Raw genomic sequence first — 24,149 nt, forward strand, 5'->3', positions numbered from 1 at the left:
TGCTGAATTATACCCCACAGATGCACAAGCACGCAGGCACACACACACACACACACACACACACACACACATAGCTACAGGGCAATGCCAAATTCAACCAGGGGGACTTGGCACAGAGCTCTAAGCTAACACTGATAGTAAGTGAAGACTTGTTCCATCTGACCTTCTGATTTGGCTCACAGCCCCATGTAGGAATACTGACTTTCTATTATAAGACCCAGAACGCTATGCATCAGATAAATCACTGAACCAGAAGAAGACAGCAGTTGTGCAACACAGACTTCTCTTTTGGAGCAAATCAAAGTGGCTTTCAAGTTGTGTAGCTACTTTTAGTTTCACTCAGTTAATCTGCTGGTTAGAGAGAACTCTCACTGAAATGAAATATCTCAGGGAATAAAGGTTAGAACCAATAAATGTGCAAGAAAGACAAGAGTTATTGTAGTTTAATACTGCATATTCATGAAAAACACGTGGGTTGTCACCTCTACACAAGAGAGAAGTTGTTATGATCAGGAAGCAGAGCAGAATCACCAATGTCACCTTGTGTTTAATCAGTTGAAATTTATTGTCTTAATTAGAATATGGTAATGAGCAGAACCTGTCTTAGAGGCCAGTATTAACTCCTGACTAGGAAATTCTTTGGACAAGTTGACAGATTGTGTCATGCCACTGCATGCTGCTGCAAATTATTTTTGTCTGTGTCTAAAGATAATTAAAAGGAACTAAGATGAATTCTTTTTAAAACTGATGCAAATGACGTTAGAGGTCACTTGCATCAATACTCAAAGAAAACAAATATATTGTACAGAAATAACCACTTGAGGTCTAACACGAAGGAGCACAAAAAGGCAAAAAACAGAAAATTAATGTTTAGAGAACCACTCGAGAAAACCTTGATCATTTATCCACAGTGAGATTAGTGTGCACCCACATGTCATCAGTATCTGTTTGGCTTGTTGTATTTTCTATTGTAGTCTCACTTTTTAGCTCTTGCTTTGCTGGAACATTAAGATCTTGAATGCCTGGCATCTGGCAGTCCAGCAATGGGTCAGGGTTGCTGGTTTGGACAATGTTACTCCTCTGGTCAGAAATATGACTTTCCAGTTTATAGTTATCAAGACCTCTGCTCTCTATGGCTTTTTGGCTGTGGCTGTGACTGTGACTGGCTGAAAGATTGTCCTGCTGCTGGCCATCGGTGGGATTTGAGCCATCAGTACCACCATAATTCTCACTTTCTCCCTGCTGAGCGGTGCCGCTGTCGGTTTGTGTACAGCCTCTTGTCCCATCTTTCGACTTGCTGTCATGCTGCTGGCACCGTCTGATCTGGCCTAATGTGATTTGGAGCTCATTGAGGCGCTGTAATACATGGCGTCTCTTCAGTTCCAGCAGGATTGTTCCATTACGACTCAGGCTTGGAATGTCTGTTGGAGTTTCCCTCTGCAAAAGAATAGATCACATAGATGAGTTAATACACATAATCTCAAGCAATAATGCAAATGCAGGCACACATCATGTTCATGCATACTGATTTACACATTTCTCTTTTAAGTCAAGGCTGAATGAGCATAAATATCATATTGAAATGAGTTATCACTATTCAATCACTGCAATATGCCATTTATATGGATGAAATACAATAATAACAGATAGTGAAAAAGTCAAACTACATATTTCACCATGCCGAACTGAAATGCAGAGGAAAGCCCTTCACAACAAAATTAAATTAACACATGGATTCATTCTTAGATTATGTAATTATATGTGCAGTGTGTAATATTTCAGCTAATTACTGCAGAATGGTTTCCAGCACTGCTCTCTTTTTCCTTTAGCCATGTGCTCACTTGAGCTCGCTTCTGAAGCTGCATGCTCAGCAGCAAGAATGACTCATTCATGCGATCAATTTCTTCCTCTATACATGACATCTGGAACAGAGATAATGGTTAAGTAGAATGTGGTGTTTGGAGGACAATGACAGTTCCCATGACTTAAGATTCTGTTTTATTTTTTATATTTATACCTGCACTGGTGTCCCTTTTGGTGGTAAACCTGAAAAAAAAAAAAAAGAAAGAAAAACACAACTAAAACACAAGACACAAATTATATATTTCCACAGAATTTCAGATGACCATGGGTTAATGTTGTTTACAGTGGGTTATGTATGCTACTATACTGATGATATTTTTTTTTATTCATTAATTTTGCAGAGACAGATGCAGAGTGTGAAATTCAACGTTTTTGCTTCGCTTTTCTTCTCCTCATAATATTTATTGCTTTACAGCATTGCAATGATCCTGGGAGTTGTTCAGGCAAGAGAAATTCATTCATTGTGCACATTAATTAACTTAACAGCATCTTCTTAGAAAATCAACAGTTGCCATACCTTTGTCTATGTCCTGATTTGAAGTCTGTTTGAGTTCAGAGATGAGTTGTTCAAGCGGAAAATACTTATATTTCTGGAGTCTAAATTGGCAAAAGGGGAGAAGTATTATTTATTGTAATAGAAATATTTTGCTAAAATGGCATATATCATACACTCGGCTGTAGTCTTTATCTGTCTCACTAACCTGCTCGCTAATAGATGTTCAGTGAAGCGAGCTTCAGTGGGAACTCTAATGTTGAGAAATTCCTCAACTAATGTGTTATTCCGCCTCTTCAAAGCATCGAAAATGGACTGTTAAAAGAAGGTATAAAAAGTTATCTGCCCCCATTTTTACACTATGAGAATGATGAGTGAGGTTTAAAGAGCACTTACACACCTCTGATGTGCTCCATTTGAAAGAAACATTGAACAGCTGAAGGCTTAGAGCTGAAATGGCCTCATGGAGAGATTGCATAAAGCTCTGGGGTTTGGATCCTGGATTAAAATATAGATATTTGTATATTGTTTTTAAAGAAGATTACATACTTTGTGCTTTCAAAGATAATTGCCAGGGATATTACTCTGTACTACATATGACAGTTGCCAAGCTAGGACAGAAGACTGTCCTTCAGAACTGTGTTCTATTGGTGCCTTTCTGATTACCGGATGCTATGTGGGCCATGGACTGCAGGATGACAGAGATGAAATGTCCCACGTGCTGAAGCTTTGCCTCTGACAGATAAAGGATTTGATTAGTCTCATCATAATAAAAGTCCTCAGAGCAGTGTGACAATAGACTCTCATTAGAGGAAGATGAAGCAATCGGAATCGATTTGGCCAGTAGCAGAAGTACACTGGGGAACGTGGGGCAGTTTGCAAGCAACTGCATCACCTGACAACCAAACAGGAAAATGGCAGAGTGTTGCGGTGAGAGGTTGTCCAGTGCAGTCGGGATGAGGTGCCCATCATAATTCCCCTTTGCAGAATTGTCTGCAGCTTCTAAAAAAGAAAAAAAAAGTATTTTAAGAGTTAATATATCTTACATTCATTAAATTTCATGTCTGTTTTTGAGATCTTTATATCATGTTTCATTACCATTGTTAAAATGTTGTTTTGACTCATTTATGGTGAGGTTTTGTAAAGAATTCTGAATCTCCTGCAGGGTCTTGAATAGAGGTGATATAGTGACAAGTTTGGACAGGTCATGATCACTTAAAGAAGGAGCTGAGCTCTGTACATGGTCTAAAAAAGAGAGGAATAAGTTTAGTATAATATCATAATGTTCTTGTAAATGTGACCAATTGCAGCAAATAACTATTTGTTCCTTACCTGGTTCATGTTGAAGAGCTAATGTTTTGGTCACATTCACTGATGAAAACTGTGGACATTTGAATGAGGACTTTAGTCTCTACTTATATGAATACATGGTACAGAACTGATGCCACTGCACTACCTGCGTATAACACATGTTAGTGTCACTGGGTTGCATGTATCCAGCTTGCGCCTCACACTCCCTGGTATCATGATGGCCAGTATGACAGTACAGGGGACCAGATAAATCCTGGTTCTGCCAAGCGTCTCCTGTCAGCCTGCATAAGAGAGCTTCCACTGACCTGACAACAGCTCCCAGCAATGATATGCAGGCCTCAACTTGAGTGATCGGGATGTTGAGTTACATGCAAAGAAATTCATACAGCAACATAAATTTCTGTCTGTCTCAAAGGACAACAAGAAACAGCCAGCTTACCTCTGCCTGATGGCCCACCTAGTACACATAACACAAACCAGATACTGTCATCTATACATCTATACATCTTTACCATTCATGAGTGAGTGTGTACTGTACATATTTTCCAGATCGAATAACCATTCCCTTAATGATCTGTTGTACTATTAGAGACAGTCATTATCTTCAGCAGAAGACATTACTCTTCCTCATCATCATCATGTATTTTTACCTTGTGTTTCTCTCTCCCCCACCCCGCTGTTAGATGGTTCATCCTTCATTGTTTTATGAACTAATATCTCTTTAAGGAGACTCATTTTTTTATGATCCATATTCTCCAAGGCATTCTGAAAAAAAGATAAAAAAAACTTTTATTTGGTTGTCTCATAGCACTTGAGGACAACAAATTTGCAGTATTATGTATGCATTTTCCAGTTCTTTGCTGAAAGACTCATTGGTAATACTTTATAAATTGTGACTTTTTAAAAATATTTTGTAACATCTGGTCAATAGATTTATTAAAGCTTAATAAATTATTTCCTATCTATTGCAGGGAAGCAAAGTGTCAGACAAAATGAGGATCTTCCACAAACTTGCATTCCATAAGTTGGTCTTATTAATTGCTGTTATTAATATTATTTACTGATCATTAATTAAAACTACTAAAAATACTTTATAAATGTACTTGAACTGTTTATGTGAATGGGCGCTTCCTAGATTCAAACAGCTTCTATTTGAGGTGTTGGTTTGATGTTCCCAAACCAACAAAAGAAATATTAGTCTTTGTCACAACATACAGTACAGAGGCAGAGAAAATTAAACAAATAATTAAAAGGAATTGGGGTATTATTGAGAGTGATGATGTAATGAAACAGATCCTCCCTGAACCACCATTAATCAGTTTTAGGAGGCCTCCCACTCTACAGGATAAACTGGTATGCAGCCATATTCAACCAGACTCCCAGCAAACGTGGTCAGGCCCAAAATCCAGAGGATCCCATAAGTGCAATCATTGCTCAGATGTACTCAAGACATTTGTTGATTTCACTTCTTAAAAGTTTGCTATTAATCACTTTATTAATTGTAACACCTTATCTATAGGCTAGAGTGTCCCAACTGCAAAGTTTTTATTTTTTTTAAAATTGGTAGAACTAAAAGACATTTGCACAACACAAATATGTCGTATGTACATGTAACATGAATTATCTCATGGCTAGACACTATCTGGACTTCAATAATAGTAATCCATCTACATTGCAAGCCTTGGAATTGACCACATTCCTCTTTCTGTACAAAGCGGTGACAGACGAAGGAGTCTTAACCAAAAGGAAGTTTTTAGGAATTATAAATTATGGGACACTAAATACCCTGGCTTAAATAAGGACTTAAGAGTTGCCTTTAGAGATGCAGTCATGATGTCTGTGGTTGATGCTGATGTGTGTTATCTTGTTTGAGTTTGGTGAGTGTTTTGGGCTTGATGTTGATATTCTTTTGGGCAACTGCATCTGTCCAGGTTTTGAAGATTCGCTCTTTGCTGGTGAATATTCCACTCTCAACCTAGCTGGAAGCTTACCATTGGTGGAACACCCTAAATGGAAGGTCCCTATTGGTGGAGCACCACTAGAAAAGATCCGGTGTTTTCATGAACTCTGTTTCACCCCCTGGTGAAGGCTTATGTGACAAAACATGCTGGAGTTTTTTAGGTTAAACTTGATCATGCCAGCATGGTGGCGCAGTTGTTAGCACTGCTACCTCACAGTTAGAAGAACATCTGAAAGGTCTGGGTTCAATTCCACCTTGGCCCAGGCCTCTCCCTCTCTCTGTGTGGAGTTCGCATGTTCTCCCCGTTCTTGCGTGGGTTTCCTCCGGGTACTCCGGTTTCCTCCCACATTCCAAAGACATGCACTTAATGGGGTTAGGTTATTGGCTACTCTAAATTGCCCATAGGTGTGAATGAGAGCATGAATGTGAGTGTGAAAGGTTGTTTGTCTCTCTGTGTTGGCCCTGCAACAGGCTGGCGACCTGTTCAGGGTGTACCCTGCCTCTCGCCCTATGTCAGCTGGGATAGGCTCCAGCCCCCCCGCGACCCTGAACAGGATGAGCGGAAGCGAATGGATGGATGGATGCATGATGATTTATTTTATAAATGTACTTTGTAAATGTATTATTCATGTATTATTAATCACAACATTAAAACTCACCTTGAGTGATTCCGTTTGTTGACAGATGTTTCTATAAAATTCCTGTATATCTTTGCGGTGTCGGGCCAGTTGTGAGGCTACATGGAGGTTCTGATCCTCTAACTTGTCATAAAGAGTCTTCACATTGAACTCCTCCAAATCACAGCACCCCGACACACCTCCTAAATGGGGCCGGTAAAATGTCAACAATAGGTAAGATAGAAAGGGGCTGAAAAAATTACAGAGGGGTCTCATGATGACATTTTTAAGATCTGAGGAGATAATCTTGTGACGCATGACTGCACCATAATAATTCAGTAGAACCAGTCTAGCTTTCTTTAGTGGTAAGAGCACAAGTAATTACAGTATGATATAAGCCATTATTTTCTTTATCGTCAATCAAATGTGGAATAGGCTGTTAAGTGCTAGCTGGTCATCCGTGATGGTTTCATAATGGCTCGGCCAATGGACATTTAAGTGCCCAATAAAGCTGCATGAATAATGCAATAAGCATTAACTGAGAAGTATTACCATCAACTATACTATCAGAGATTAGAAAGAAACAAGGCAAATGTACTGAAAAGTAGTCAGATTTAAAAAAAAAAGAGCTGCCAAAGTTTGGTTTTAGTGAAACTTTTCTGGAAAACGTTAAGTGTTATTCGCCAAGTCATGAAAGAGGTGCAGAAATCTTACTTGAAGAATCTGACAAAATATGGTTGCAGTAAGTCATAAAAGTAGAATTCAACTGCAGTTTAGACTTGCCTTAGTGATAAAAGATTCATATATTATGATACTATATTTCATTGTATACAAACTAGTACCTCTTTAAAATCCAACAGGCCAACAAAAGAATTACTATCTACCACGACTCAGATACAATTACTGAAATTGTTTCAAAACCCTTAGAGAGTTTGATGAAAGAACAACAACAACAACAAAAGCAATGGCACAGTCTATTAAACAGAGGGTTTACCTCCCTTTGAAATAGCAGGCTCCTCAGCTTCTGCTCCTTCTCCTGCACCTCTATTACCAAGGAAGTCACCTTGGCTTGGAAGAACTAAGCTGAAACACAAAGACTCAAATTTTATTTTTTAATGTAAGTTTATAAACATAAAATCAGCACTCCTGTCACACCAGCATACCTTTCTCTGCTGCACACACACTCCACCGGACAGAAAGGCTCCCCAAGACTGCGCCACTTTGGCTTCATCCTCCACTGGGAGACTAGCTTTGCTTTGCTAGGTCGCAGAACTAAGACTGTAGTGGTCAGAATAATGACCACAACCAAGAGCAGACTAAGGATCCCTGCACACAGTCAGTATTGTGTCATTGGGATATACATAAAACTAATTGATTACAATAATACCCCTGCAAACAATTAGTCAGCAATACAAATACCCACCAGCAATCACTCCCCAGTCGGGCAGAAGGTTTAGTCTGTGTTTCTTGACAATCCCATGCTTGACCAATTGTTCTGGGGTCATGGGTTGAAACACTGCAGCTCTGGGGTTACACTTTGTCCCCTCCTCACTGACTACCACTACCATACTCCACTCAGGGACAACACTGTCCACAAACACATACTTCCCTGTGTCTGAAAAAACATGGGCAAACCTGACAATAGAAAGATGACAGATCAAAGTGTTACGATTACAAAATAGAATATAAAATGTTGGATACTGTGTGGACACTATGCTACCTTGAGTAGTTAAAGTTTGTCTGCTTCATGAGTATTTGCAGATGTCTAAAGGCACCAAAGTCCCAGCTGGGGTTGCTATTAAACAGGTGGTCTTTTAGATAAACTGGAAAGTGGCTGAGACGGCGGTCTTAGGGATTTAAAAGTTAGAAGCAAGATGACAATGTTAAAAAAAAAATACACCCTGTGATAAAACCACAGTAAAAGTAAAGAAAATAATTGGTACCAGTATGGTTGATGGTAAGATGAAAAATGAGCATGTCACCAGAGGAAAGACAGGCAATGGGGTTGGGGATTCGAGGTAAGACAGCCAGATCATGGCCATCATCATCATCTTCTATGTCTCTCCTATTTCTGGGTCTTGTGTTTAGGATTTCTATTGGCTCTGAAAAGAGATAACAGTGTGTCACAGTTTGCACGTTTGGGGTTTCATCAACCAATTAAAATCAAGAACTTTCTGGTCAATTGATACTAGATACAGGAAACAAATGGGTTTTTGGTTAGAAAAAGAAAGTACATTAATCAACATGATAGCTCTAGTCACCTGACAGAAACTGATTGATGATGTCTTTTTGGGTAGGAATCCAACCAAACACTCCTTCAGAATCAAACTGGACCAAATGTATTTTCCCAATATTCTGTGAATGAATATCTGGGCCTAAAATATTTGTTATTCTCTGGAAGTAAAAGGAAACAACACAGACTAGAAGATTAGACAACAGCATGCTAACATTTTCTACTCGTTATGGTGGCTACAAATTGTGCCATATTGTGTTTCTACATTAAATATAATTTTTCCAGTTGCTGAGTCTGTGCTGTGCAAAAGTCTTGAGCCACCTTATTTCTTTATATTTTGTTAAATAGGTGCAGTGATCTATTGAAACATGTGGAAACACACGGAAATACAGCATGAAGCTACTTTTGGATGCTCCCTTGTTGCAAGGGGGTCACCACAGTGGGTTGGTACAAGATTTGGCAGAGTTTTAAACCAGATAACCTTCCCAATGCAACCACAAAGCCAGCCACATTTCATTTGCCAAACAAATATGTTAACCACTGCACTATGCAGGAACATATTTCAGAAATAAAGTATACAAGGCAAAAACAAAGTTTGTAGAATTCTAATGAGTTTGAAATTCACTATTTGGCATCACCATGTTTATTCTTCAGCACAGCCTGAACTCTTGCTTTCTTGTCATTTCTTTAAGCACTCTTAAGGAATAGTTCTCCAGGCTTCTTGGGGGACATTCAAAACTTTTCTTTGGATGTTGGCTGCCTTTAATTCTTTTCTCTGTCAACATGATCCCACACTGCTCCGTAATTGAGGTCCGGGTTCTGGAAAAGACTGAAAATGTTTTATTGTATGCTTTTCTATCCAGGCATGCTTTAACTGCATTGGTAGTGTGTTTGGGATTGTTGCCATGCTGAAAAATGAAGCCGCTGCCAATCACACACTTTCCAGATGGTATTTCATGTTGGACCAAAATACGACAGTACTTTTCTGCATTAATAATTTTGTAAATTTTGACAAGATCTCCAACACCACTGGCTGAAATGCAGCCCCAAACCATGACAGATCTCCCACCATATTTTACAATTTGAAGAAAGTTCCCATTCTTGTGTAATTTGGCATACTTCAGCCTCTGCTCCCTGTTTCCCTTTCTTAAGAATGGCTTCTTGACAGCAACTGAGACCATTTCTGATGAGGCTTTGGTGAACAGTAGATGGATCAATTGGTCTTTGCTGGATTTTTCTTCCTGTTTCTTAAGGACATGACTTTCAGATTCTGTTCGTCTGCTGTAGATAGTTTGTGAGGACTGTAACTTCTTTTGTCCTCTTCTTTTCCAGGTTCTTCATTTTGAAGGACATACTGCACACCATACCAAGATACACCATGTTTTCAGCTAATGGTGCTTTAGGAGTCACCATGTGAGTGCAAAAATACAACTTTTGAATAATTGCTGTTTGTAAAACTGCTATCTTTGGCATCTTTAATAGATTCAACTGAAAAAATTTAAATAAATTATGTGTTTTTGTGACAAGCTGCTACTAACAAAGTGCCTAACGGTACAATTTAAAATGGTTTCTTTGCTAAATTGTATGTTAGGTGCAGACACAACACTGGCTCATCCCTTTAGTTAGGTGGTTTCTTTTATGCTTGAAGGATTCACAGGCCAGTGTTAAATGACTTAACAAACAAATAAACAAACAACAACAAAAAAATAATCCTCTTAAAAATGCTCAGGTCCAAGGACTGGATTGAAAATTAGTTAAAAAGCAGGCAATGTTCAAAGAAAAACTTCGAAAGATCTTCAGAAAGCCTGAAGAACTATTGCTCAAGGCCACTTTTTAAAAAGTTAAAAGAAAGTCTGGCTCATTGGAAGCAAAATATACAGAAATAAGGGGTGGTGCAAGACTTTTGCACAGTACCATATACATGATGAAACTGTTGGAAAATGAACTAACCTCTTATTTCATAACTTGAAATAACTAGATATTTTCTCTTTCATGGTGAGTGGAATTCATTATTTATAACTGTCACTTCACCATATGCAATGATATCACAAAATCTGCAGCTGCAACGTTTTTCCACGTCCTGCTGAGACTCAAGCTGGCCAAAACCTTGTTAAAGACCGTGCCAAGCTTTCCGCCTACTAATTGATGTAGCTAAACCCTACAGTCTGAGGAGTCTCTTGGCTGCATCAGTACAGTTCTAATGTTGTATGTGTGCTTATTTTTATCTGGCAGTAGCAGCCTTCGAATATCCTTCCTCTCATTCCTGAACACATTTAGAGTAACTGATCACTAAGTATAAGCCAAATAACTGGATTGGATAGCTGGATGTCCTTGCAAGCTGTAGCTGATCATCAGTTTGTCAGTGGCCCTGTTAACCTTTCATCACCTTTGCCCAGACCATGCTATGCCTTTCTTTGAGGCTGAGCAGCAGGTGTCCATCTGGCGAGAGCTGGGCAGAGAGCTGAGGCAGTCTGGAAAGGCAAGATGTACTGCAAAGCTCCTCCGCAGACACGTATCGCTCACACTGGCAGCTGGGGTGTAGATAAGGCAATAGACAGAAAGGCAAAATATCAGGCTATATACCAGCTGGACACCCTAATTCACTTCTTTATTACATGTAGCTGTAAATCGGTGTTGACTTGAATGATTTTGTAAAGGAACTAGGCGATAAGTGTAACTCACATGCCCATCTCAACATCCAGAGTTCCTCCATGTGGTCCACAGGTGACATTACAGGAGTGGAGGGATGGTGACACACACTCTCTGGATGCTGCCAAACGCACCTCTCCTGTGGCACACCGTCTGTTCACCTGAAAGTGAAACAAAAAGTCTCAGACTTCAGACACAAGGAATTTGCAATATGTTGCATCATTCATGATTGAACCTTCATTTACAGTATGGTATAGTTGTCTCCATATTCCCATATGTCAAAAAGAATGTGGAAACCACAAAGTAAAATTATGGCTTCAAATCTTGAGAGCCTGTTTTTGACAAGTAGATGAAAGCTGTTCATATGATTCTGGGAAATTTAAATATCAGTTGCTTGAAGGTTGGCTGCAGGTAAGTCTATAGAGTTGCTCAGGAAGGAAAAGAAAATTAAGATATGTTACAATTCACCCAGTGAATATAAGTGTATATTTTTGAGTCAGTAACACAGATTATGGAGGGAAAGACAGATTAAACAAATCGTTTTAACTGTTTTAACTGACCTCAGGTTGGCAGTCCAATTCACTATCAGCAGTAGAGATTTTGAAATCCAGCTCGTTGTAGTAGATAAAGCCAGTTCTGCACAAACACGAACCATCAGAGTAATGGAAAGCACGGTTTTTACCAATGCATGTACAAGAAGAAGAACCTGAAAAAGCAAGCAATACGTGGCGTGGCAGTTTGTGGTGCTGATATACAACTTCTTGTAACTCAGTGTAATATTATAAATTCTTAAAACAGTCTATTATTTCCTGATCTAACCAGCTTGTGAGGTGGAGGAGCTGCCACAGGGGAAGCAGGCCTTCTGGGCAGGTATGCGATTGAAGGTGTTAACTGGACATGGGTGACAGTCACTCATTTTCTCAGCACGAGTAAGGTTGCCGAAAGAGCCAGGTGGGCAGGGTATTGGCTGGGTGCATCCCCCAGGGCAGACATAGCCCAGAGGGCAAGTGTTTTTCTTGTAGTTGTCTGTACCTGTTGCATTAAAGTTGTTAAGAAAGTTAGAAAATGAAATGGCAAATAGTGTATAGTCGAGATAATTTGAAATGATGAAAAAATCCTATACTAATGTATATAAAGTACCTGGGGGGCAGTAGTATCCTGGTGGACATGGAAGGCATTGCAGAATGGAGGATAGATATGGACGATAGGTGCCCCCCTCACACACAATACAGCAGCTGTTTTCGGATCCTCTGAGCCCACTAATGTTGGCAGGCATAGAACCCCCTTCGCAAGACATCATGGCAGAGCTATTGGCTGGGCAGTAGTATGGAAACGGACAGCTGTGGAACATGGTAACAGGGTTATTTATAAAGCTTTAAACCACACCATGTAGAATCAGTCAAAACCTATTAAGCTTTCATCATCTCAACAGTTAAAGCCTCTCATTTTTTATATCACACTTAGAGTTGACAATTGCTTCTATGCCAGATTTAGCTTCTTAGAGCTGTCATGCACTCACAGTTGTTTGGTGCTGCTATAGGAATGGGATCCCTCAGGGCAAAAATAACCTTCTGGACAGACCTGAGGTTCAGCAGTTTGAGGTCCACAATATGATCCAGCTCTGCACAGCCTCTCTGAAACCGCACCTAAATTATGATCAAGCACTTGTTACATTTCCAGATATAGCAACACTCATTACTATGTCTGGAAAGGAAGGAATTTCAAAAAGGTTCAATCATCGCATACAGAAGCTATTATTTCAAACTGTGCTGACAAACTCACCAACAGGACACTGATAGGAAGCCCGACAAGGTACCCCTTCCACATTGGGCTTTCCTGTAGCCTGCGGGTCTGGGCAGAAGGTTCCCCCTGCACAGAGTTCACATTGGCTGGGTGCAGCAGCTCCAGGAAGCTGCCTCATGGTGCCTGCGGGGCAAAGGATGGGGGGCCCAGTCCCGCTGCACCAGAAGCCAGGTGGGCAGGGATATTTGGAGTAGTCTGTCAGCCCTAGAAAAAAACAAAACAAACAAACAAACAAACAAAAAAAAAAACAATTTTCTTAAAAAGAGACAAAAAAGCTTATCACTTTATACTATTACAATATATGAACCATAAAACTTACCAAAATGAGTACAACAGAAGGGAAGTTCTTTAATGCCTATTGTTTTTAATAAGCCTTCATTTATACACACAAAGAACCAAAGAAAGAAAAGGGACAACAACCATCTGCTGTTTATTATCCAACAATATTATTTAATTTTAACCATAAACATTTGAGGGGAGTAGAAGCAAGTTGTTTATTTGAAAATGTTGTCCTCATTTATGGCTGTGGCCTTAGGTGAAGAGTTTAAAATTCACTGCCTTCACTCATATTGTATTTCCTTCATTCGTATTTTAAGCACAACTAGGATAATGTGCTCCATATACTGTATACTGACATTAATGCAGTCTTGAAAAGAGGTAGCTTTGAATTGCCCTTGGAAATGTGCATTAAAATCCAGCAGAGAAATGCTCTACGATGTATTTTAAAATTTATTACAGTGCACCATACAGTAGGCACAGGACACGCATGTAATCAGAATAAAATAACAGAATGGAAAGGGGGCAGGTTTTGTTATATTTATCAGTTAAATTTGGGTTCACTTTTTAAAACAGGGATATGGCCTGTGAGTAACAGACCTGTGCTGTTACAGTGTGAACCAGGGGGGCATGGCAGGCAGTCAGCCTTGCTGTGTGCTCCAGGAGAAGCTCGATAAGTGTAGAGAGGACATGGTCTGGGACCAGTCCCTCCACCAAAGTCACCACCAGGGAGACCGTCACAGTAGTGACCAACAGGACACAGTTGAGCAACTGGGTTTCCTGCAAACAAACACAACAAAAAGTTGATTAGGAAGAAAAAAGATTTCTGATACTTGGTTTATATTGAACCAACTTTTATACTACAAGAAGGGAGTCCAGTTCTCTACTGATCATTTTTATATCTTTGGCTTTATATTCCTTTTCATCACTTCACAAAACCAATTCAGCGATCATGATTTAAAGGTAGTGTCTATAAAACTCCACTCAGTTCATACCAGATTTACACCAATACTGGGGTGGGCAGGGTAAGCAGTCCTGTAGGCTGGCACCTCCCGGGGAGCTTCTGATGGTATTTGCAGGACACAACTGAGCATGTTTTGTGCCTTCAGGACAATAAAAACCTAGAACAAAGGAAGCATTTGGTCTTTATTTAGCTAAACGAAACCTGGAGAGCTCTGAATCAAATAATCTGAGAACAAAAGGGTTAAAATTTTGAATGGTTGGTATTTTCTTTTGCAGGCTCAGTTTTTTTAAATTATATATACACTGCACCTGGTGGACATGGTCCAGCACATTGCACACCCCACTGGCAATGGCTTAAGTTAGTCACTGGTCCCTGCGGGTTGAAATCTGCACTCCCAGAAACACAGACGTAGCCTGCAGCGCAAACACCTTGGATCTTACCACCCCTAAGGAAACATACAGTTAGTTAATGCATAAAACTACAAGATTTACTCCATGGAGATCGAAACATATGCTCATACATGCATAATTAGTTTAGAAGGATCTAAAATATATGGTTAATTAAATTAATAGATAATAATCTCTTCCAGCTTGATGTTTCCACTCTTACAGTTTAATGTTTCCACTTTCATACTCCAGGTATATTATAATAATGCATATTAAGATAGTATTAAGACAGTAATTTGTTTTTGGCAGTTAACCATGGCTGCTGAACATGACCGTCTTCTGCATTCTGCTAACTGTGATGGAATAACAGCAGCAATGTGATTACAATGTTTATATATCTGATTATGCCAGTAAAGTGGTGGAGTTGCATTGTATGTTAAATGCAGGTTTTGTAACTCCTTATCTATAACTAAAGCTGGAGAGTTTCACCTGCTTGCCATTAAAATGAATATGTCCACTTTACTGTTGTAGGCTACCATCAGCTCTAAAAGGAGTTCTCTCCTCTCTTTCTGATATCTTACAAAGTCTCAGTGACTTGGCATTAATTATCCGGGGTGATTTAAATTGGGATTGTCTATCTGCTGCATCTGATTGTTTCAAGGAAGGTTTCTCTGTTTAGGCTGCTGCCCCTGCACTTGGCGGATGGATGGATGGATGGATGGATGGATGGAAGGAAGGAAATTTTTCCCCATGATTTTTCTGGTGAAAACTTTCATGATGACACAAGATATCTGTTATTTAATGAATGAATCCATATGATTTATCCACATCAGTGTCACGATGTGGATGAGGTAGAAGTCGGCAGAGTGGAAGATTTGGTAGAGAAACAGATGCTTGAAAGACAGCTGTCTGTCTGCACTGATGTAGTTCACAGAATGTGAAGTTATAGTTATACCCAGGGAAGAAAATGCTTCTCTGAACTAGTTGTCTGAGTTCAGAGAAGCACTGACAGGATAAGCGGCAGAGAATGGATGGATGGGATGGAACTAGAACTAGAATTTAACAGTTTCCTCATTAAAATAAACATGTAAACATTTTTATAATTCTTTCATGACAATATCCAATAAGCATGCTCATATAAAGAAATTTAAGATTTAAGATTTCTAGGCAAGACAATCTATAGTCAAGGCTAGGCCCACAAATTCCCCTGCTGATTGAGCTTTCTCCAGAGCTCTAATAAAGAAATGTACAATTCTGACCAGAAAATCCAATTACTAATCCGATACTACATAAGATCTATTTAAGAAAACCTTAATAACCCTTCTAAATTCTGGAACCAGATAAAGTCGCTGTCATGTTCCATTTTCACCTTAGTCCTGCCTGAACATATTTTAATTAACTCAGTTGAAATTAAGTGTAAAGCTGATATTGCTGGGCATTTTAATGAACATTTTCTATCAGCTAGTTCTGGTTTGAATGTAAATGTAGCAGGATCTCAGTGTTCTAATTTGAATTCTAAGTCTTTTCCATCTTGCACTGCCTTATCAAAGAACTCATTTGTCTTTGTCATTTGTTCTGTGGTGATCCATAAGGGTTTGAAATCCATTCATTCAAAAAAGTCACCTGGAGCTGACAAATCTGAATCCTTATCTTCTAAAGCTTGCGGCTGACTTTATTGCTGTGTCTATTACTCATATTTTTTAATCTGAGTCTCCAGACTGAATCACCCTAAAATCTGGAAAGCAGCCTATATTCTCCCCTTATTAAAGTGTGACGACACTTCGGATTTAAACAATTATTGCCCTATATCCAAACTCTGTACTTTTGCCAAGACTCTAGTATCTGAAATAAACTCTCAAATGAAACGATACTTAACTGACAATAATATCTTAAGTAATACTCAGTCTGGCTTTAGATTGGGTCACAGTATCGTAACATTTGCTATGTAGGTAACAATATTATTTATGCCTTGGACAGGAAGCCGTTCTGCTATGTTCACTGATCTATCCAAGGCATTATATTCTGTTAGGCAGACTTGGTGATGTTGGTTTGGGTGATGGGGCTATAGGGTATAGAGTATATCATTTGGAAGAATATGTCTACAGCTGATGTGATAACAATTAATCAGTTGGTGCTACTCTGAGTCATGCTTGTTTTATAGTATGTGGTTGTGTTCATTTGGGTATGTATTTACCCACTCAGGGCCCATGGAGAGGGGCTTTCAAGCTACACAACTGAGCTCCCATGCAGTCCTCCAAACCCAACAGTGCATAGCTTGGCTGTGTGGAGGTTGAACACTGATTGGTGTTCAAGTGAGCCCAAACAGGAAAGGGAGCAACACACTTCTCATGTTCTGGAGTTCACCAAGAACAGGAAAAGTACAGATAGTGGCTGCAATGGACAATTTTCATTGTTTTTAGCCTTACTTTCAATTCAGGTCTTTTTATGTTATAACTTTGCTCTTTTCTCCTCCGTGAATCGCCACCTTATCGTGGTGGAGGGGTTTGTGTGTCCCAGTGATCCCAGGAGCTATGTTGTCTGGGGGCTTGTCCCCCTGGCAGGGTCTCCCATGGCAAACTGGTCCTGGGTGAGGGTCCAGACAAAGAGCGGTTCAGAAGACCCTTATGAGGGAAAAAACAAGGGAACAGTTTACCCTGCCCGGGATAGGGTTACCGGGGCCCCACCCTGGAGCCAGGCCTGGGGAGGGAGCTCGAGGGAGAGCGTCTGGTGGCCAGGCATTAGCCCGTGGTGCTTGGCCGGGCGCAGCCCGAAGAGGTTACATGGGCCCGCCCTCCTGCAGGCCCACCACCCGCAGGAGGTGTCGTAGGGGTCGGGTGCAGTGTGTGTCGGGCGGTGGCCGAGGGTGGAGGCCCTGGCGGACCGATCCCCGGCTATCGAAACTGGCTATTGGGACATGGAATGTCACCTCTCTGGTGGGGAAGGAGCCTGAGCTAGTGCGTGAGGTTGAGAGATACCAGCTAGATATAGTTGGGCTCACCTCAACGCATGGCCTGGGCTCTGGAACCAGTCTCCTGGAGAAGGGCTGGACTCTGTTCCAGTCTGGAGTTGCCCTCGGTGAGAGGCGGCGAGCTGGGGTGGGTATTCTTGTATCCCCCCGGCTTGCTGCCTGTACGTCGGAGTTTTCACCGGTGGACGAGAGGGTAGTTTCCCTGCGCCTTCGGGCTGGGGAACGGGTCCTGACTGTTGTTTGCGCTTATGCGCCGAATGACAGTTCAGGGTACCCACCCTTTTTGGAGTTGCTGGGTGGGGTGCTGGAGAGTGCTCCATCTGGTGACTCCATAGTCTTGCTGGGAGACTTCAACGCTCACGTGGGCAATGACAGTGAGACCTGGAGGGGCGTGATTGGGAGGAACGGCCTGCCCGATCTGAACCCGAATGGTGTTTTGTTATTGGACTTCTGTGCAAACCACAGTTTGTCCATAACAAACACCGTGTTCGAACACAAGGATGTCCATAAGTGCACATGGCACCAGGACACCCTAGGTCGCAGGTCGATGATCGATTTTGTAATCGTATCATCAGATCTGCGGCCGTATGTTCTGGACACTCGGGTGAAGAGAGGAGCTGAGCTGTCAACTGATCACCACCTGGTGGTGAGTTGGATCAGGTGGCGGGGGAAGATGCTGGACAGACCTGGCACACCTAAACGTATTGTGAGGGTGCGCTGGGAACGCCTGGCAGAAGCCCCAGTCCGGGAGATCTTCAACTCCCACCTCCGGCAGAACTTCGACAGCATTCCGAGGGAGGCTGAGGACATTGAGTCCGAATGGACCATGTTCCGCACCTCCATTGTTGAGGCGGCTGCTCAGAGCTGTGGCTGCAAGGTGGTTGGTGCCTGTCGTGGTGGTAACCCCCGAACCAGATGGTGGTCACCGGAGGTGAAGGGAGCCATCAAGCTGAAGAAAGAGTCCTATCGGGCTTGGTTAGCCTGTGGGACTCCAGAGGCAGCTGACAGGTATCGACAGGCCAAGCGGAATGCAGCTCGGGTAGTGGCCAAAGCAAAAACTCGGGTGTGGGAGGAGTTCGGTGAGGCTATGGAAAAAGACTTTCGGACGGCATCGAAGCGATTCTGGCAAACCGTCATGCGACTCAGGAGGGGAAAGCAGTGCTTCACTCACACTGTTTATAGTGCGGGGGGGGTGCTGCTGACTTCAACTGAGGCTATAGTCGGACGGTGGAAGGAATACTTCGAGGACCTTCTGAATCCCACTGACACGCCTTCTGTAGTGGAAGCAGAGTCTGGGGATGAGGGGGATGACTTGACCATCACTGGGGGTGAGGTCACTGAGGTAGTTAAACAACTCCTTGGTGGCAGAGCCCCTGGGGTGGACGAGATTCACCCTGAGTTCCTGAAGGCTCTGGATGTTGTAGGGCTGTCTTGGTTGACACGCCTCTGCAACATCGCGTGGAGATCTGGGGCAGTGCCATTGGATTGGCAGACCGGGGTGGTGGTCCCCATCTTTAAGAAGGGAGACCGGAGGGTGTGCTCCAACTTTCGGGGGATCACACTCCTCAGCCTCCCCGGTAAGGTCTATGCCAGGGTGCTGGAAAGGAGGGTGCGTCCGTTAGTCGAACCTCGGATTCAGGAGGAACAATGCGGTTTTCGTCCTGGTCGTGGAACGCTGGACCAGCTCTTTATCCTCTCAAGGATATTCGAGTGTGCGTGGGAGTTTGCCCAACCAGTCTACATGTGCTTTGTGGACTTGGAGAAGGCATTCGACCGTGTTCCTCGGGGTGTTCTTTGGGAGGTTCTGCGGGAGTATGGGGTGTCTGGCCCATTGTTGCGGGCCATTCAGTCCTTGTACAACCACAGTGAGAGCTTGGTCCGTATAGCCGGTAATAAGTCGGATTTGTTTCCTGTGGGTGTTGGACTCCGTCAGGGCTGCCCTTTGTCACCGATTCTGTTCATAATTTTTATGGACAGAATTTCTAGGCGTAGCCAGGTGGCGGAAGGCTTCTTCCTTGGTGGCCTCAGAGTCACATCTCTGCTTTTTGCAGATGATGCGGTTCTGTTGGCTTCATCACGGGGGGGCCTCCAGCTCGCAGTGGAACGGTTCGCAGCCGAGTGTGAAGCGGCTGGCATGAGAATCAGCACCTCTAAGTCTGAGGCCATGGTCCTCAGCCGGAAAAGGGTGGAGTGCCATCTCCGGCTCAGGAACGAGTTCTTGCCTCAAGTGGAGGAGTTTAAGTATCTCGGGGTCTTGTTCACGAGTGATGGGAGAAGGGAACGGGAGATCGACAGGCGGATCGGGGCTGCTTCTGCAGTGATGCGGACGCTGCACCGGTCCGTCGTGGTGAAGAGGGAGCTTAGCGTAAAAGCGAGGCTCTCGATTTACCGGTCGATCTACGTTCCTACCCTCACCTATGGTCACGAGCTTTGGGTAGTGACCGAAAGAATAAGATCGCGAATACAAGCGGCAGAAATGAGTTTCCTTCGAAGGGTGGCTGGCCTCTCCCTTAGAGATAAGGTGAGGAGTGCGGCCATCCGGGAGGGGCTCGGAGTAGAGCCGCTGCTCCTCCACATCGAAAGGAGCCAGTTGAGGTGGCTCGGGCATCTGATTAGGATGCCTCCTGGCCGCCTCCTGGGTGAGGTGTTCCGGGCATGTCCCACCGGGAGGAGGCCCCGTGGTAGACCCAGGACACGCTGGAGAGATTGTGTATCTCGGCTGGCCTGGGAACGCCTTGGGGTCCCTCCGGATGGGCTGGAGGAGGTGGCTGGGGAGAGGGAAGCTTGGGCTTCTCTGCTTAGGCTTCTGCCCCCGCGACCCGGCCCCGGATAAGCGGAAGAAAATGGATGGATGGATGGAACTTTGCTCTTTTCTTTAGTTAGCTGACAGACCAAGCTGTAGGCCACAGGCTGGTTGTGCCACATATTTTGAACCTTACCTCCATCTGGAAACAGACATGCTCTGCAAGTAGACAGTTGGCATGTTGAACTCATCAGGCTGCTGAGAAGGTTCAAACTGCCTTTCAGCAAAACCAAACAAAACCAAATTCATGTTGTTTTCCAGAAATCACTCCCAGATCTGATAATGTCTGATCATACCCTAGGAGGAAACTTCACTGAAAGAGTATCATTCTACAAATATAACCCCAAATTGGTTAAGAATTTCAGAGTAATGTTCCTCAAACTAAAATTGAAAAGGCTTTGAAAATCTGATTCGGAGAGTCTGGAAAAGGGACAAGCCTGAAAATCAACACTGGGTGCCCATGAGCTTCAGGCCTCGGATGGCGCTGTATTAAAAACAGGTATTATTCTGTCATGGAAATCACTGCATGGGCACTTAAAGAAATCATTGTTTGTGACTGTCACTGACTGTCTGTGTGACAGTTCACCGTGCCATCCACAAATGCAGGTTAAAGATTTATCATGCAAAGAAGAAGCCGCACATGATGCAGACATGCCACTGTCTTCTCTGGGCCAAAGGTCATTTAAAATAGACTGAGGCAAAATGAAAACCTGTTCTGTGGTCAGGCAAATCTAAATTTAATATCCTCTGAACTAAAGAGGAGAGGGACCATCCAGCTAGTTCAAAAGTCTGCATCTCTGATGGCATGGGGGTGCATCAGTGCCTATGGAATTGGCAGCTTGCACGTCTGGAAAGGCACCATCAATGCTGAAAGGTATATACAGGTTTTATCATGATTATGTTTTTTTAGGGATGGCTTTGCCTATTTCAGCAAGACAATGCTAAACCACATACCACATCTATTACAATAGCATGGCTTCATAGTAGAAGAGTCTGGGTATGGAACTGGCCTGCCTGCAGTCCAGAACCTTTCACCAGTTGAAAACCTTTGGCACATTATGAAATGAAAAAATATGACAAAGAAGACCCAGGACTGTTGAACTGAAAGAAACCTATATCAGACTGCGAATGGGACAACATTCCTCTCCCAAAAGTCCAGCAGCTGGTCTTGTCAGTTCCCAGATGTTTATAGACTACTGTTGAAAGAAGAGGGGATTATTTGCATTTTACACATCTTCCCACCTTTTTTGAAATTTAAGTTGTATTTAAGAATCTGGTTGGATAGTGTGGATGTTGAGCATCTATTATCAAAATGGGGCCTGTCTTAATTTATTAGTTTGGAAAACACTTGCACAAACTATGTGCTTAAATGTTCTTGATTACTTGATTATGGTTTCATTTTTTTACATGCTTGTTGCCACCTCAGCACTTCATTGTCTAAACTCTGTATATCATACTCATTTACAGGTCATATCAAATTTGTTCAGCACACATCACTGTGTACATTATAACCTGGTTTCTTGGTCTTTATTAAGCCTAAGGAGACACTCGCACTGGTATATGTTTATGTACATAACCATACTGCATAAACTCCCGTCTAACAGCCACTATGATTTGTGGTCCTCTAGTTGTCTCCTTTTTAGGGTACCCAGGATTTCTTAAAACCTAGTAGAACAGCCTTCTCTTATTTTGCATCTTGGTCATGGACATCTTGGAGCTCCTATAAAGACAATTGCCACTCATAAGCTGGACTTTGTATTTTGTATTATATTATTTGCTGACCCTGACTTGCTTTATTTTTGTTTTATACATATTCATGTTATATTATATTTCAAGGGATCTCCTGGTTAAATGAAGCCTAAATAAATAAACTGATTAAATATGTCTGTATACAGAATGGGCATGGGCTTAATTGTATGCTTGTGTACACATATGTGTAAGTCATTACACTGTTTTTGGACATTTGAAAGCACAAGACAAGTGCACTGAAGGTCTCTACACGCACATAAATGTGTACCTGCAGAACTTCCCTGGAGGGCAGGGTAAACACTCTCTCTCTTCCTGCAAACCTCCCAGATCCGAATGAGTATAAGTCCCATTAGGGCAGGGCTGAGGTACCATTGTGCCTGGGAAACAAAAAAAAAGTGCCAGTCTATTTATTATATGCCGTATATTTTAGCTTTCGGTGGAACAAAAATATAAGTCTTTTTTGGTTATTTATCACTTCTGTATTTTGAAAAAGATATTGTATTACATTCTTGTCAAAAGTTATTTGAGAACACTCATATTGGTCTCATGTCAGTGAACATGTCAGTGAGCTATAAATAAAAGTTTATATCTTTTATTGTCAAGAGCGTCCTTTCAGCCTACCTGCAGGGCAGAATGAGTGTGGTGGGCAGGGTAGTGGATCTCCTACTATGGCCTCCTCACAGTAGAATCCAGGTCGGCAGGGGATGCAGCTGTCTGATCCCTGGTTAGGCTGGTACTGTCCTGTGGGACAAGGCAAGGCCAAGGCAGATCCTTCCAGACAGTAGTGGCCCTTGGATAGAATGAAAATGATGAAAGGACATCAGAGAGGTGACATCCAATTTAGCAGAACATTGTTTAATATCAATGTTTGGAAAATGCACAGCTCAAAAAATTAGAGGAACACTTTTTAATCTGAGTATAGCATCCAATCAATTAAACTTCTGGGATATCACTAGTTGTGCATTTGGCTTGGCTGAGGCTCAGTGTCACTACTGGCAGCATAAGGCAAAACCTGGACCCTACAGAGGTTACACAGGCTGGCACGTCAATATGTCCCATTACCAGAAGTCTTTTTTCACTTTGATTTTCAGGGTGTCTTTGAATTCGGCCATCTGTAGGTTGATTTTAATTTCCATCAAACAATGTAGCATCCTTTCGTTCCTAACACATTACCAGTCCTTACTAGTAAAGATATCCAGCATGATTTTATTTCCCCCATTGAGATCTGATGTATTTTCAAAGTGTTCCTTTACTTTTTTGAGCAGTACATTAGGGAAGACTTGGGGAGGTAGTTCAGTATGGCCTTACTTTGGGACAGAGGAATGCATATGGAGTGGTTGAAGAGAAGTCAAAAGGGCAGTAGAAACCAGAAGCACAAGGACCACTGGGGCTGGCAAGACCATCTGTGGAGCAGTAGTGGCCAGCGGGACAGGCAGAGCAACTCTCCATGGACACACCTCCTATGATGGGGGCACAATAGATAACAGAGTAAATAGTGACGCAGATCAGGGAAGCAGACAGCATAAGAATTTGATCTCTTTCAAGTTCAAATGCAGCAGCATGAAACTGCCATTTTATAATGAGTGTAAACACTAGTGGAGTACCAGTGGAGTTACGAATACTGCCAAGAGGGCATGGAACTGGGGAGAGGGACCCTGCTGGACAGTAGTGGCCCACAGGACAAGGGCCATTCCTGGGAAAGTTTTCAGAGCTCCGAGGTGCTGGTTCCATAGCTCCACCTTGGCAGAAATAACCCTGCAAACACAGACCTGGACAAAAACACAGTGACACTATCAGTTTGGTAGAGATATCTACATTTTGCTAAAAGACCAAAGTTAAGTTGCAAAATATCTCCATCTCTGGTCACCTTCTGGTGTGGAGGCTCCGTATGAGCTACAGTACACTCCAGAGGGACAGGGTGTGCAGATGGAGAGAGAGTCGGCACCTGTGAGGCTGCTGAAAGTTCCCAAAGGGCAGGGCTGAGGCAGCGCTGTCCCAGCAGGACAGAAATGACCTAGGAAGAAAGCTTTTTTTTCTATTACTGCAGACAATACAAATTTGGACAATACTGTTG

The 24,149-nt window shown here is 42.3% G+C and overlaps 1 protein-coding gene across 1 annotated transcript; it reads right to left on the bottom strand.

Annotated features, from left to right (window-relative positions):
- Window positions 1–395: 395 nt before the first annotated feature.
- Window positions 396–7,502, bottom strand: LOC115790973 (uncharacterized). The gene is made up of 14 exons (XM_030745025.1): window positions 7,408–7,502; window positions 7,239–7,327; window positions 6,287–6,447; window positions 4,318–4,432; window positions 3,813–4,009; window positions 3,689–3,737; window positions 3,455–3,601; window positions 3,023–3,358; window positions 2,757–2,854; window positions 2,565–2,671; window positions 2,381–2,460; window positions 2,018–2,046; window positions 1,791–1,922; window positions 396–1,437 (listed from the first exon to the last, which is right to left on the bottom strand). Exons 1-14 carry the CDS (start codon window positions 7,473–7,475, stop codon window positions 898–900), a joined length of 2,148 nt encoding a protein of 715 aa, XP_030600885.1. The 5' UTR covers window positions 7,476–7,502; the 3' UTR covers window positions 396–897.
- Window positions 7,503–24,149: the final 16,647 nt, after the last annotated feature.

The sequence above is a fragment of the Archocentrus centrarchus genome, chromosome 13 (genome assembly GCF_007364275.1).
Source record: "Archocentrus centrarchus isolate MPI-CPG fArcCen1 chromosome 13, fArcCen1, whole genome shotgun sequence".
Classification (NCBI taxonomy): domain Eukaryota; kingdom Metazoa; phylum Chordata; class Actinopteri; order Cichliformes; family Cichlidae; genus Archocentrus; species Archocentrus centrarchus.